General features: G+C 31.9%; 1 protein-coding gene across 1 annotated transcript in view; it reads left to right on the top strand.

Annotated features, from left to right (window-relative positions):
* LOC148627856 (Fanconi anemia group D2 protein-like) overlaps positions 1 to 14640 on the top strand; it is a 44537-nt gene that overhangs the window by 6680 nt on the left and 23217 nt on the right. Inside the window, exons 5-16 of the mRNA XM_088580485.1 lie at positions 229 to 281; positions 621 to 668; positions 5338 to 5398; positions 5798 to 5853; positions 6529 to 6616; positions 7806 to 8018; positions 8665 to 8769; positions 9132 to 9232; positions 10594 to 10702; positions 11482 to 11655; positions 12045 to 12179; positions 14397 to 14528. Of these exons, the coding sequence (XP_088436611.1) occupies positions 229 to 281; positions 621 to 668; positions 5338 to 5398; positions 5798 to 5853; positions 6529 to 6616; positions 7806 to 8018; positions 8665 to 8769; positions 9132 to 9232; positions 10594 to 10702; positions 11482 to 11655; positions 12045 to 12179; positions 14397 to 14528 (1275 nt within the window). The remainder of the gene's footprint in view (positions 1 to 228; positions 282 to 620; positions 669 to 5337; positions 5399 to 5797; positions 5854 to 6528; positions 6617 to 7805; positions 8019 to 8664; positions 8770 to 9131; positions 9233 to 10593; positions 10703 to 11481; positions 11656 to 12044; positions 12180 to 14396; positions 14529 to 14640) is intronic.

The following is a 14640-nucleotide window of genomic DNA, read 5'->3' as shown; positions in this document are numbered from 1 at the left end:
TTCGGTTTGGTTGATTTGAGTGGGAGGTAAATGTACGGTTTTCTCATAAATACAAATCTGAATACAGAAAGGGTTTCCATTGCATAAAAATATAGCAAACTTAAATCGTAAAAACATCATTTGTTTTGGTGGGGTTTTCAGCACTATGAATCATCTCTACAATTAGCTGTGTCTGAATTTTATAAGAATTGAATTTAATTGTTGAAATTTACATTAATTTATTTGTAGGTTGTTGATGAATTTGTTGAAGGGTTTCAGGAATATATTGAGGAACAAAAAAGGTAAATAATAGAGAAATGTTATGCTATTCCTTTAGGTTTAAACATTAATATCAGTTGAAATTAAATTTGATGATCTTTAATTTTTAGGGAAAAGTAGGTTGTTTCTAATTGCTGTCCTTTCATTTTCATAGAAATACAGACCCAATTCATGTTTCCTCTTTCTAAACAAATTTCTGCGTGACTTAAGCTTCTCTTTTGTTGACACTTGAAAATAGTGGTAGATCCTGAAAAAATCGTTGGGAATCTCCTGAAATATATACTACAAAAAAGGTAGGATCTCAGGGAAATTATCTTGGTATTAAGGCTAAGAAAAATCAGACTCAATTTTATCTATTACAGGTTTTACAATGCACTTGTTCCTACAGTTACAGCATCTGATTGTGACAGGTACATGATAATTAAAAAATTAGATTGAAAAAAATTTGACTGCTTACTTCAGTATTTAGATTCTGATATTAGTTACAGTGTTCTCCTCAGGCCCTTAAAGCACTGCGCTATTGAGATTGAGCACTGCGCTATTAAGATCAGTATGTGCTATCTTGCTACCAGCGCTGTGCTATAAACTTAAATTTGAGGATTAAAATTCAATTACGACAGGAAACGTGTGCCCCGAGGTCATTTACAGCATCCTACAAGGTATTAGCAGTAAACACGCTATGGTCAGTTGATCACCGCATAACCACACAGGTGTCTGATGCCTATGACATTGCTGACAAGATTCTTTATCGGTCACCCCACATGGCCACAAATTAATTTTAATGAAGGTGTCAATCAGATATTAATATCTGACACTGAACCAATCAAAACTGACTATGGTAAAAATTTACTCAACCCTGGACAAAAGCATGTGGCTGTTTGTAAATACAAGTTGAATAATTGCACAATCACATGATGTTTTCAACATTAAGAAGCTGATTTACCTTATAAAAGGACATATTAAATTACCGAACAATATTTATTTCATCAAATACTTCCAAAACACTTAGAAAAGAAAAAGAAATGACCGTCTTTTGTTTACATTGCCATGTTGTTGTGTATCAAGAGAACATGTTTTTTGGCAGGAAAATTAGTTAAGAAATAGATGGTAAAATCCCCCAAGTCTAAAAATAGTACAACAGGTGTGGGGGGAACAAAATTTTGTAAATCATATGGGGATTTTGTCATGAATAAACTGCATATAAACATAATATTTAAAAACAAACCAAAACAACTAGTGTGCCAACTTGAAAGCTGCATTAGCTGTCAGTTTTGTTCAGTTTTGATTCTACTGAATTTTGCTTATAAAATGAAATAAGTTTGTAGTAATGCAATTGAAGCAATAAATGTCGATAAAACCTTCAGAATGTTATGAAAACAACGTTTTTTAAATCAAAGATTGATAGTTCAGATCTAATTATTTTTTGCCATTATTTCCGATGATTGCCGACAGGACATTAACCTGGGTTAGAAATACTTTAACCTTGGGGAAAAAAAAATAACATTAACGGTTACACAGGTAAGCACGTGTCTTATTTACATTTCATTTCATCTCTTTCTTGATTAGTTTTCAAATAAATAATGTCAGTTACTGACCACATTTATGCCACATTATATCACAATATGTAAATTTTAAAAGGATCCTTGCATTATATTCAAACTTTTGTCTTTTACGGCTTGAATCCGATGGTCTTCCTTACCACTGATTACCACTTTTGCTTTACAAACATTTGTTTTTGAAAAAGAGACCCTTACTGCACATGCATGGATTGAGGTCACCAGAAGTCACATGCATACTGATTTATCTAGGTCGATTTTTTGTCTTGCAAGACAATAAATATATAGACACATATTTCATGTATTAAACATATTTTATTTGTGGATATTGAATGAAATTGTACAGGTAAAGTACAATTTAGTAGAAATAATTCAAAGTTAAGGTATATTTCAACAGAAACAGAAATTTACGAAAATGACCGCTAATGCAGCTTTAAATAACAAGGAATAAGATTTATGTTTTTTCCTGGTATAATTAGGTCAACTCCACACTATTGACTTCCTGAAAAATTTTGCAAACATGAATATTAAGACCAGAGTAGTCTTTTACATGTACCTGATTAGATAATGTTCTAAAGATATAGATATATTGAAAGTTACCGATACTAGAAAAAGAGTTTAATAGATATTGCTCTTAATCAAATGAACATCACATTCTAATGAGCCATTGATACCTCAAAACAAATGAAAAATTGTAATTTCCAAGGGTCTGCTTTCAGCATAAATTTGAAGAACACTGGATGTGTATGAATAAGAGGAAGTATATATGAAGAATTACTTATCATAATTTGATAGAATATCAAGGAAAAATAAAAAAATGGTATTAATGTTATAATTACTGCAAAAGATGAAAAAACGTAAAATATTTACCTACAAGTAATTCATGTAAACATAAAGAGCAATGTACAAATGTACATTTTTAATACACTGATCAATTTTTATATAATACCATAAATACTAAGTGGCACATTTTGACACGAGACATATTAACATCATGTCACGCACGCTGAATACAGCGCTATCTGAAAATCCTGGGGAGAACCCTGAGTTAGTGAAGTTTAGGTCTAAAAGACAATTTTATCCTTTTCAATGTAAAGGTTCTGTGTTTGAAATATTAAGCATCTTGCATACTTTCTTTTAATGTGTATGCAAGAGTGTTTGAATATTGGTTCCCTTGATTACTCATTATCACATGCTACCATGTGAAATATTTCATTTTGTCTGTCCTAATTTATTCTTTTCACCCAAGAAAATAAATATAAAAAAAAAAGAAAACGATTGATTGTTGGCGTTAAACCCCAACAATCAATTAATCTCTCTTTTTTTCCCCCTTTTTTTCTTTCTTTTATTTATTTAGAACAGACAAAATGAAATGTTTCACATGGTAGCATGTGATAATGAGTAATCAAGGGAACCAAGATTCCAATTTTATTGACTCTCTATTACAAAATGTATTTAGAGGTGTCCACTGATTGGACAGTGATATAAATGTGATTTTATACCCTAGACTATTTGATAATTACTAGTGATATCATAAATTTGCTTTTGTGATTGGTTAATTTGTATTTGTGTCACTTTGTCTATGATTGGTTGTTAGAAACATTGTGACATTTCTTACTTTGTCCTTCTATAACAATTATTGATGATGTTGATGGACATTACCAGAATTTTTGCAAAGGCATATGCTGAATCAAGCTATGGCACGGAAGTAGTTCGTTTCCTCTTTTAATAATCGCTGCAAACAGTCCTTTCAAAGGTCTCTGACATTATTCAAGTCAAACGTCGTTTGGCATTCCGATAACATTGCATAAAGTCATTCACATTTTGCCAACTTGTAAGATTCTTGCGTTTTCCAAGGGGGCTGGCTGCAGTGTTTAGAGTGAATTTTGAATGTCAGATGCTGTTTCTGAGCTTGATGCTTAATGTCAACTGGTCAGGTATTCTAAAGGAATCATTCTAAGAGAAAACAGTTTTTACCACTCCAGATATTTGAATATCACAAAATATCATCTCACTTTATTAGCTCACCTGGCCAAAGGCCATGTGAGCTATTGCCATCACTTGGCATCCGTCGTCACCGTTAACAATTTTTCTAAACTCTTCTCCCCTGAAACTTCTTGATCAATTGGAACTAAACTTAGTATGAATGCTCCTTGGGGTATCCTGCATAGAACTGGTGTGGGGATTTTTGATCTGTCGAAAAACATGGCCGCTGTTACTAACAATAGAACATAGGGTCAGACAATAGTTTTTCGCATAAATCTCCAAAACAGTTAGGTTAAGCCCAATTCTGACCTTGTAAAAATGTTCAGCATGATGAGATCTATCTTCGGTCAAATTTTCATTTTAATCTTTTAAGCCATGTTGGAGTTATTGCCCTTTTTCAACGTTTTTTGCTATTTTTAATGTTATTTCTTTCAAAAATCTTTTCCTCTGACACTATTTTACCAATTGAAACAGAACTTTGTATAAGTGTTCCTTGGGGTATCCTGCATTGAATTGAAGTGGTTTTTGTGATCCGTTGAAAAACATGGCCACTGTTACTAAAAATAGAACATAGGGGTCAGACAGTAGTTTTGTGCATATATATCTCCAAAACTGTTAGGTTTAGCCAAATTCTTCCAATAGCTGAAATGATCCGTATTTTTAGGACTACAAAAGTCTTTAGGCATAAAATTTGTCAGACGCTTTCTTATAAGAGTTATTGCCCTTGATAACAGGGGAAAATGACAGGTTTTTTTTTTTTTTACAGTTTTCAGCCAATGTCTTGAAAACTATGATATATTTAGACTTTCATTTAATGAAATGATCCTCATGATAAGTCCTATCAAAGTTTTCTTGAGTCGAAATTGTTGGACAACTTCTTGTTTAATTTATTGCCCTTGAAAGGCAAAATTCAACCAGGTGAGGGATTGAGGCTCCTGGGAGCCTCTTGTTTAATAATCAACATTATAAACTTCCTGAAGGTTGCTTTATATGATGGTCAAATTAAAAAGAATTTGAGTTGATGTGTTTTTATATTCAGCTTTCAATCATTATTTTATAAGACCAGTGAATAACAGTTCCATCAGATTGTGATATTATTTGATATGAAGTAGAAAGTATCGAGCAACAGTTGAAAGTATGATTATGAAATATTCTCAAGTTTAGACTGAACATGTTTGCCTATGTTAATGTCAGAAGATACAATATCTTGTGATGTCTGGCCTGTTACCATTATATATTTTTGACTTGCTGCCACAACGATATAACTAATAACTTGCTTTTGTCACTATGGTCATCTGATTTTAACCTTTCAAATACCCCTGAACGATTTAGATGTACAAACTCACTGTCTACCCATGTGTTTGGATAATCAGTCAGAAAAAGGAAAACAAATAGTTAAAAATAAGTGGCTCTAAAATCAGGTAGAATATATTTAGTGTTCAGTCTTCAGAAACAAAAATAAAAAACAAAATTATATTTTTCTATGAAGTTGGTATCCAGAAATTTAATTGGTGGATATCTTTCTCTCTTGCTATAGTGCCAGAAGTACCCATCAAGACTGTTTAGTGAGGATGTTACTTGGTGTAGATATAATCCAGGTACAGTGTTCATAGAAAAAAAATCCTTTTAATCAAATTGTGAAAATATAGAGAAGTCGAAATATAGCCGAAAAGCTTATAATTTTCATTTTTCTTATAGATAGCAAGTCATTTAAAGAATTCAGGAAAAGTATACTAGTAGAAAATAACAACTCGGTATTTGTGTACACATTTAAGTATACTAGTAGAAAATAACAACTCGGTATATGTGTACACATTTAAGTATACTAGTAGAAAATAACAACTCGGTATTTGTGTACACATTTAAGAATATGTATGTAGTTCATTGCTTTTACTTTTTCTAAAAATGAACAAGAAGCAGAAAAGCAATAACTTAATTTTTTAGAAATAAATAGTGAATTATTAGGTTGTACACACAATTGTCTGTTTGTTTTATAGACAAAAATGATGCACTGTTTATTAGAAAAATTGGCTGAGTTCACTGAGGATGATCAGTAAGTAATCATACATACATGTAGCTATGGTATTATGTAAATAAAATTGACAATTTTGCAATTCTTGCTATTTGGGTTGAGCAAAGGTATTCTCTTGCCTTGTTTAGATTTTTTCATTAATTTGTATCATGAAAATGCATTGAAAATTGTATATGCCTCTCTTGATTGTTGTAACCTACTTGAATCCAGATTTCCATACCTCATACAATAAGTTATTTACTAACAATTTTTATAAAAATCAGACAGGAGGTGATTCATACATGTCAAAAACTCACCAAATTCATTTTTATTCCTTGTGCAGGAACAGTTACAGATCACATAACCAGTCTTAGTTTATCATTTGGTGGTTGCACTTTTGAGATAATAATTAATTAGATTGTACATGATATTAGCACTTTGCATGAGTTGTCATTCTTGACTTGACTTGATTTGGTTGATTTTAGTGGTAGATAAATGTATGATTTTCTAAAAAGTGCAGACCTGAATGCAAAATGAATTACTTTATTATTGGCAGTGTCTAAATTTTACATGGATTGGCACTTACATAGACAATTCTTTCAAGCGATGCTTACTTTCATATTTCCTTGCTTTTTTTTGTTTTTTTTTATTTTTCTTCAATTTAGGTGTATCATATGCTTTGGGACAGTTGTTTATTTTTTACTGACTGTTTTACAGGTCGGTATTTGAACAGGGAGAAAAAGTGAATATTCCAAGACTGTTAATGAGTCAGTTTAGATGGCTGGACAGAATTCTAGAAGGCAAGGTACAATAAACACAGTGGTTTATGTCATATCATTTCCATGGATGTATTATATGATAATGATTGATTTACATAGTTTGATCTTTCTTTTAATAACAAAAAAATATCATCAAGTGGTTTTAATTTAAATAATGACCTTAATTACACCCCACAATAGGAATACTGTATAGCGGATAATTTTTGTAGGGTGCTAATTGTAATGTATTTCAGCACTCAACTAAACACAAAAAATAAATGCCACAATATATTTACTTTGGGCTTCGGTAATTAGTGCACCACTTATCAACGGCTTATGTTTTTTTCATGTACCTTTTTGCTTCTAAACTGCCAAATTTTACACCAGCCAAAATAATCCAACATACATTATATTAAAACCTCACTACAAGTTATTTCTATATCTACCATAACAGAAATGAAAACTAATGATAAAAAATATATATGAGATTATTAGTGATAGAATAATCGGACAAGGCATCAGCTTTACATGAAGTTACATCAGTTTTAAGGTTCAGCTAAAGTCAATATATAGGACATTTCTGAATGAAATGCTAAACATTGATAAATGCACCTTTATATGTATTTAACACAGAAGCACAAGTCAGACTTGGGAAGGGGGGGAATGTTTTGTAACTTCTATATGACATTAATAAGTGAAAACAACATATTACAATAAATCTACAGCTGTCAAAAACAAGATTTGAAGTTTTAAATTTATATGGTTCTGTTCCTAAATGCATTTTGCAGTACAAGCTAGCATTGAAAAAAATTTCCATATCTTTAAGATGAATTAAGATATTTTATGCCATGATCCAGCTAAATTTCAACACCAATAAACATAAAATATTCAAATTTTCATTCAGATCTGGCAATTTGTCACAAATTATTGCTAGTTTCCAATGTACTAGATATTTAGGCTACCACATATTTGCATTTATTTTAAAATTTGATGTTAACCCTTCTGTTGTTAGCAAAATATGGCTGTAGTAACTTGTTCTGTGAAGGAAGGAAACATGCACATATGTGGAATGCTGTATATAGAAGCATGAAACAAAGTTTTCAGGAGCACAGTAATTGCATTCTTAAAATCTTCACTAAAATTATCTTGACATTTAATGTCCATGATTTTTGACTTTAGCAGAACTTTAAGGATTTTTATTTCAGTGTATAATATTTCAGTAAGATTTTTTTATAGGAAATTACAGAGAAGATGATTGAAATGATCAGTATTGTAACTATAGATGTACAAAGGGAGATAATTGCCTGCTTGCCTGAAGTTGTTGAGGACTCAGAACATGGTACAGTAGCCACTGCACTACGAGACCTGCTGTCACATAACACACAACTCACGGTTCCTATTCTTGATGCACTCGCTAATCTCAATCTTACATCTGATTTACTTACAGAGGTCAGTGACTTGCCTTTATTTCCTGCATCCTATTCCCAGTTTTCTTATTATTGTCTGTTGTTTTCCATTAATCAACTTTATACATAAACTTTTTTTTTGGCAAATACACTGTATTGTGGAATTAAACAAATGTTCAACTGAGTATCATATGAACATCTCTGTTTGAATAGCACATGCAGTTGAAGTTGATTTGAAAAGAAAATTGGCTGGATGTTTCCTTGCCCAATTGGATTCAAGAAGCTTTGGAAAAAATTGTCTGTTTTATTTAGTTCTTATACTCAAACTTGATGGATAGAGACATATCCAAAGTCCTATTTTTTTTGGCATGATTGTTTTGTCCCTTTGTTTATTAATCCATTGTATTTTTGGTTCTTGATGGTGATTGCAATTAAGGAACTGTTCAACAAATTTATTATTTTTTTCTATAATTTCACAATAGAAAATACAGGCAAAGTTGGTGTATTTTGCACTTACCCTTTCAGGAGTTATCACTCTTCCATTAGACTTGGAATGGAAGAATGTCTGTTATCACCAGATTAATGTTGTTGTGTGGGGTGTGACTTGTATTTTATTACCTGTATGACTGTAAATCTTCATTGTTTTTTTTTTCATCCAGTATGCTTAACGTGATTTTCTCTGTTGATAGGTTAGAGGTACAGTTCTACAGACCTTACATTCTGCTGAGGTCGAGGAGCTACCTGTTATTATTAAATTTTTATTGCAATCTGTAAATAGTCAGGATGCTGTTGAGGTAAGACTTTAATCAAAGGGAAGTAAATTCCCCAATCTCAATGTATGGGGTTATAGTTCATCTATTTTTAAATACATGTTTAAGTTTGCTCTGTTTTTGTTTTTGAAATCTGTGTCACTCCTGAATTCTACTTTTCTGACCACTGATGACTGAAGATAATGGATCATGGCACTATATATAAATGGAGTGATTTAGAACCACCTCTTTGCAATATTTTTTCCCCAAAAAAAGTTACATTTGTAAGTTATGTATGTTGATTTCTGTTGTGAAAAGTTCAATTTTGTGACCACCTTTTTCGTAAAAAGCCTAAATTTTCTTAAATGTTATTGTTTTGATTTGATTCTTGATTTTAATATTTTCAGGTTGTGTCAGAAATGATGTCCAACTTAGATTTTAGCTCTACATTTAAACCACCTGTATCATCTACTCCTCACCAGTCTACTCAGAGGAACAGAGATAAAAGGTACAGATTTAGGCCTAGCTTCAAGCTTTGGTGGTTACATATGACTGATATATTATAATATTTTAATTTATCCCATAATTGTCTTCAGTGAAAGAAGCCTTTTCTCTTTTCCATTGTTCTCTTATTTTTTGAATTATTTTGTTTTACATCGAACACCAGAAAGTAGACAGTTTATAGCTTTCTTATCTCAATGTAGACCTTAAATTTTAGTCCTGTAGTTTCACTTCTCAAACTTTCCAGGAAATGCATTCATTGTAATAGCTAAGTGTGCATAATATTGCAAATTTGTCGTTTTAAAAATCAGATTTTGAATATTTTTTTTTTCAATTTTGAAAAAATATCCTCCATTAGTACATGTTAGAAATTCTACAATGTGAATTTAAATTATTGCCATACAAAGTCTGTCTTATTTTTTGCTATGATAAAAAAAAAATCAAAGTAATTTCTGAATTTACTGTTGTTTGATCTGCTTCCTAAAGCCCTTATAAAGTATAATATTGTTACACCCTGATGGGTGTGAAGGTATGTTTCAAATGCAAGTGTATAGAAAGTGGTATTTCACTGGTAGCATGGCATTTGAAGGTATTTCCATATTCTTGTTCTTAACACACAACTCAACAGAATTTCAACTTAAAAATAACATTTATTAACCTCTCAGGAGTCAGCAATTTAATACATACAATATATATTGTTGAAACCCTACTACTGAATGCTAAAGTATAAACGGAGGTCCCAACAAAATATGATACGGGCTGCTAGGTTCTATAGGTTATGTCAAGGTCAAAATATTTATTACTAAAAATACAGGGGCATACCACAGGTGTCGTTCTCCTTTCGAGGTGGTAGCGCTCGTTGGTAAAAATCCAGCCCAACGGTTTCAACTGCTCTCGAAAATAATTCTGCCAGGATTGATTTTAGGACGCCGGCCCACAGTTATATGTAACTGCCCCACTTGTTGGAATTTTAGGCCCACTTTAAGGAATGTGGGGATTTGGCTAATATCATTGGTACATCCTTGTGGGCCTCCAAACAATATGATTGGTTAAGAAATCTTTGCATTCCCACAGAAGTCTATATTCTCCTAACTAATTACTGCCAAATACAAACATAGTTAACACCGAGGGGAAAAATATTATAACGTGATGGAAAAGAAGGAAGACAGGACCTACTATAGCTTATAATTCGGGGAAGTAAGCCCATAACAATCATAGAATATATGAATTTTAATGACGGATGAGAAATATGAGTAAATAGATGAAAGCTGGAGACTGGTCGACAGCCTGGGACTGACTGGACGCAAGGGATACAACAATGAGGTACATTAGATCAAAACTTGACCTTTTTTTTTACTTATTTTGCAGACTGCAGCGAATGAGTGGTGATATAAACAGAGGAGCTGAAGCCCTTACAGTAGATGCCATCAAGTCCAGTATTAGATTCCAGAAATGTGTGGCTGATGCTTGTATAAAAGTAGGCTGCTGTTTCTAAGTGTAACATGTTCAGTGCAATATAGAGTACTTTTAACAGGAACAAAAAATTGAAAAAAAAAAAACCAAATTTAGGTCTATTGATAGATATACTAATAGGTATTATGAACCTAGTTCAAAACTATGAGTTTCAGAATTATCTCACCTCAGTAATGTCAAAACAAAAGAATTAAGTATGATTGGCATTATTGATTTATAGAATATATTTCTATTCAATTTTATAGTTCAGAATCTTCCATCTGATATGCATTTTCTTGTCCCACAGTATAGTTGAGTTACCTCCCTTTCAAAAAGCCAGGTGAGTTATTCTGTGCCTTTACTTGCTTAAATAGAGTAAAACATATTTAATGTTAAAGAAGAGATGTGATTATGACTTAAGCTGCTATTGTTGCCTACTCACAATGATATTTTTTGTAATACTTTGAATCCACTACTAAGTTAAATACATAATCGTATGATTACAATTATTGTTGATTTTTATGCCCGCCACACGAAGTATTAAGTGATACTCTCCTATAAGTTACGTGTCCATCTGTCCATCCCCCAACAGTTTCCAGATGGAAACTTTAGAAGATATTGAAGGAATTTTTTCAAACTTTGTAAAGATATTGAGTATTATAAAATACAGATTAAGTACAAGTTTTATATATATAACAGTTCAAAATTATTTCTTTCTCAGTGAAAGAATACAATCGAAGAATACCACTTAAGTTTGCTGATAATAAGTACATGTATGTGAAATAGAAAGAATTATTTTTGTAGGTAATTGATAGTACAAAACAGCCAGGGGAGCACAAAGTGATAGATATATTTATACTAATGATACTACATACAACAAACAGAAAGAAACCTGTGGAGAGCCTTGTTAGAAATAAAATTAGGTCGGGTGGAATAACCGAGGCCTTACTGGAGGAAGTCTTCTCTAACCATAGTGAGGTAAAACTCTTTGAAGATTGCTAAGGTGTTTAGCTGCATCTCAGTGAACTATATACCAGAGTATACTAGAATTACGAATAGCCTGTGAGACATATCAAGTACTTTTCATGCCTTCATTTATATATCAAGATTTGGTCCTGTCACATTAGATGATTTAATAACTAGTTCTTAGCCCTAATTCAAATTTGAGTGTTGGACACTCATATTTAGGCAAATTATTGCCTTTTGTCCTTCCCTTTGATTTTTGAAATTTTGCTTCAGTTAAAGAAATTATGAGTATCCTTTTATTGGAAATATTCAACAAGACAAGGATACATTAGAATACTGTTTATTTAATCAATATTTATGTTATCTAATACCAGTAATATCTTTGTTTTTTATAATTTAAGGTGTTGAGGGAATATTTTCCCTCTGTTCTTTCTCTATCGGAGGTGCTACTGAGGTCCCCTGAGCCAGCCATTACATTTATAGCATGTACTATGTATACAAAGGCTTTTGTTTCCTTTGATTCTTTCTGTCAGCAGGTAGGTGTCTTTAGTTTTAAGTAATACTCATCACGAAAACATTTAAATATATGTAGTTAATATTAGTTTGTATTTTATATTAGCTTTGCTCTGTAAAGTTGTATGTCTTTCCGTCCGTCTGTCTGTCAGTCCCTGACAGTATTATAAAATGCAGATCAGGTTTGAATTTCTATTTGATCAGATCAAACTTCACTCATTTGAACCTGGATGGCTCGAAAGCAGCCAAGATTTCTCAAACACAAATGCCAATCTTTCTCTTATGTACTTAAAATAAATAACATTGGAATTCTCCAACACTCGAACTGACTAGTTGGTCCATTCAGTGATAAATCTTATAGAATAATCATCACTTACCTGAACTCGTCAGCCATTTTGTCAGCTAGAGTAATTAAAGGTGTGAGAAACTGAAACTCTATCATTAATCAGTGTCATTTAAGTTAATTACAGGTAATTTTTAAATCGTCACTAATTACATAGTTTAAATCTGACAAAGTACTGATTGGAGTTTGAGAATGTTCTGAAGTTGACATGAAGAAAGCTTCAAAAATATTCAGATGAAAACAAATAATTGACCAAGAATCTGGAACTTTGAGAGTATTTTAAAGGCGAACACAGCTACCCACAAATGAACATAACCATCTGAAAGCAAATGAAAAATTTACAAGAACTAGCAAAACTCTGTAGGAAATAAGCCCAACAATCATCAAGTCAAACTGGCAACAGAAAAAAATACGGAAATCTACAAACTTCAATTTCTTGAACTCCTGATAACTCAAACACATTTCACTGGTTCCTTGGAGTTAGAGCTACTGTGGTTTGACTGTATTTCACAAAAGTTTTAACTGGTTTTAACACCCAAATTGTTTTGCAACATGGCAGGGTATCATTTAATGACCTATCAAATGCCCTATTTTTTAACATTATATTGGCGAGGTATCATTTAAAGTCCCATCAGAAGCCATATTTTTATAACTTTATGTCTGCTCCACATAAAAGTGTTATAAATGAATCTTCATGTCTGTTCTTTGAATTTATGGTTTACAACTCTTTTCACGCTTAGACACAATGTTTGATATCTGAATTTCTCTAATTTTGCTTCAATTTTCACACCGCTTGACCAGTGTGGAAAAAAATGTTCTCATCACTAGTGACTTTTTTGTTCTCAAAGTTTGATTGGCTTAGAAATCAATTGTCTTGGACTCCGTCTTGTATCGCCTCGATTGCCATTGTAGTTATATTTCAGTTAAATGAGATAATTTTGGTGTTTTCTTACCTTAAATAAGGTTTATGAAGGGACTCTGGAAGATTTGAAGTGAAAAAACCTTTGAAATCGTCTGGTTTCTTTTGTTTTGAATGTTTACGTTTGTGTGACATCAACATGTTTCCTACGAATTGAAATCATAACGTTTTGTGTGCTTTTCATTTTTGGGTATTTTGGACGTTTTTAGGGCTTTAGAGAAACAGAAACTACACTCAAAGCTTGTTGATTATGAATTTCTCACATCTCATGAAATAAATTTATAGTTTGAATAGCTTGGCAAGCCTTGTGATCAAAACTATAAAATTTCACTCGATGTGAGAAATTCCATAATCAACTCGTTATTGTTGTAGATTGTATATATATTATCTCATATGAAGAATTTCGGCTCAAGTTACACGCATTCGCCTAAATTGAACTAAAGTTCTTTATACAAGACAATCTATTTAGATACTAGTTGCATTCCTTATAATTTAATATTTTGGCAAAAACTATGATAAAATCATATAAATTTATTCCAATACACACACCTTTTTTCATACAAGAGTATTTCATTGGTAAAAGTAATTGGTTAAGAGGGGCATGGTTTAAAGTTCATGACCTTGTCTTTTAATCACATGATAGAAAAATTTCGTATCCATTGAGGATAAAATAAAAACAATGGCATCTTTTCTAAGAGTAAAAATGGTGATATTAAATTATCGGTGTATATTGTTATTTAAAGTTTAGGGGTAAGAACAATTACTCACATCAATTTTTGAAAGCTCGACTTTTTTCACAGGACACACAATTCACTTCAAATTCATATATTTCTTACTGTCTGATTCAGTGGAGACGTCATAAAAATTACAATCAGATGGAATTCTTATTCCAGTGATTGTAAAATTCCACACACTTGTTTAATCACTGTTTAAAAAAGTTTGTTCTCTCTATATCTTTGTCACACCATATATTTTCAGGAAATAGTTGGTAACCTAGTCACACATATAGGAAGTGGTTTTGAGGGTGAGATTGACCACTCTCTTGATATCTTGTCGGATCTTGTTGAACATCACCTTTCTAAGATGGCCCCCTTTGCAATTTTTGTGAAGGTAATTTCATGATAACACATTTACAATTTCTTAATATTTTAAAATTGATAAAATTAGAGAGGTACTTATCAATTTAAAGAATAATCAGTGTAATGAGGCATTTTCTGTGACA

This window comes from Perna viridis, chromosome 1 (genome assembly GCF_037379345.1).
Source record: "Perna viridis isolate PV_CMFRI_1.1 ecotype Kerala chromosome 1, ASM3737934v1, whole genome shotgun sequence".
Taxonomy (NCBI): Eukaryota; Metazoa; Mollusca; class Bivalvia; order Mytilida; family Mytilidae; genus Perna; species Perna viridis.
The sequence above is the reverse complement of the archived record's forward strand: the minus strand, read 5'-3'. Positions and strand labels throughout refer to the sequence as shown.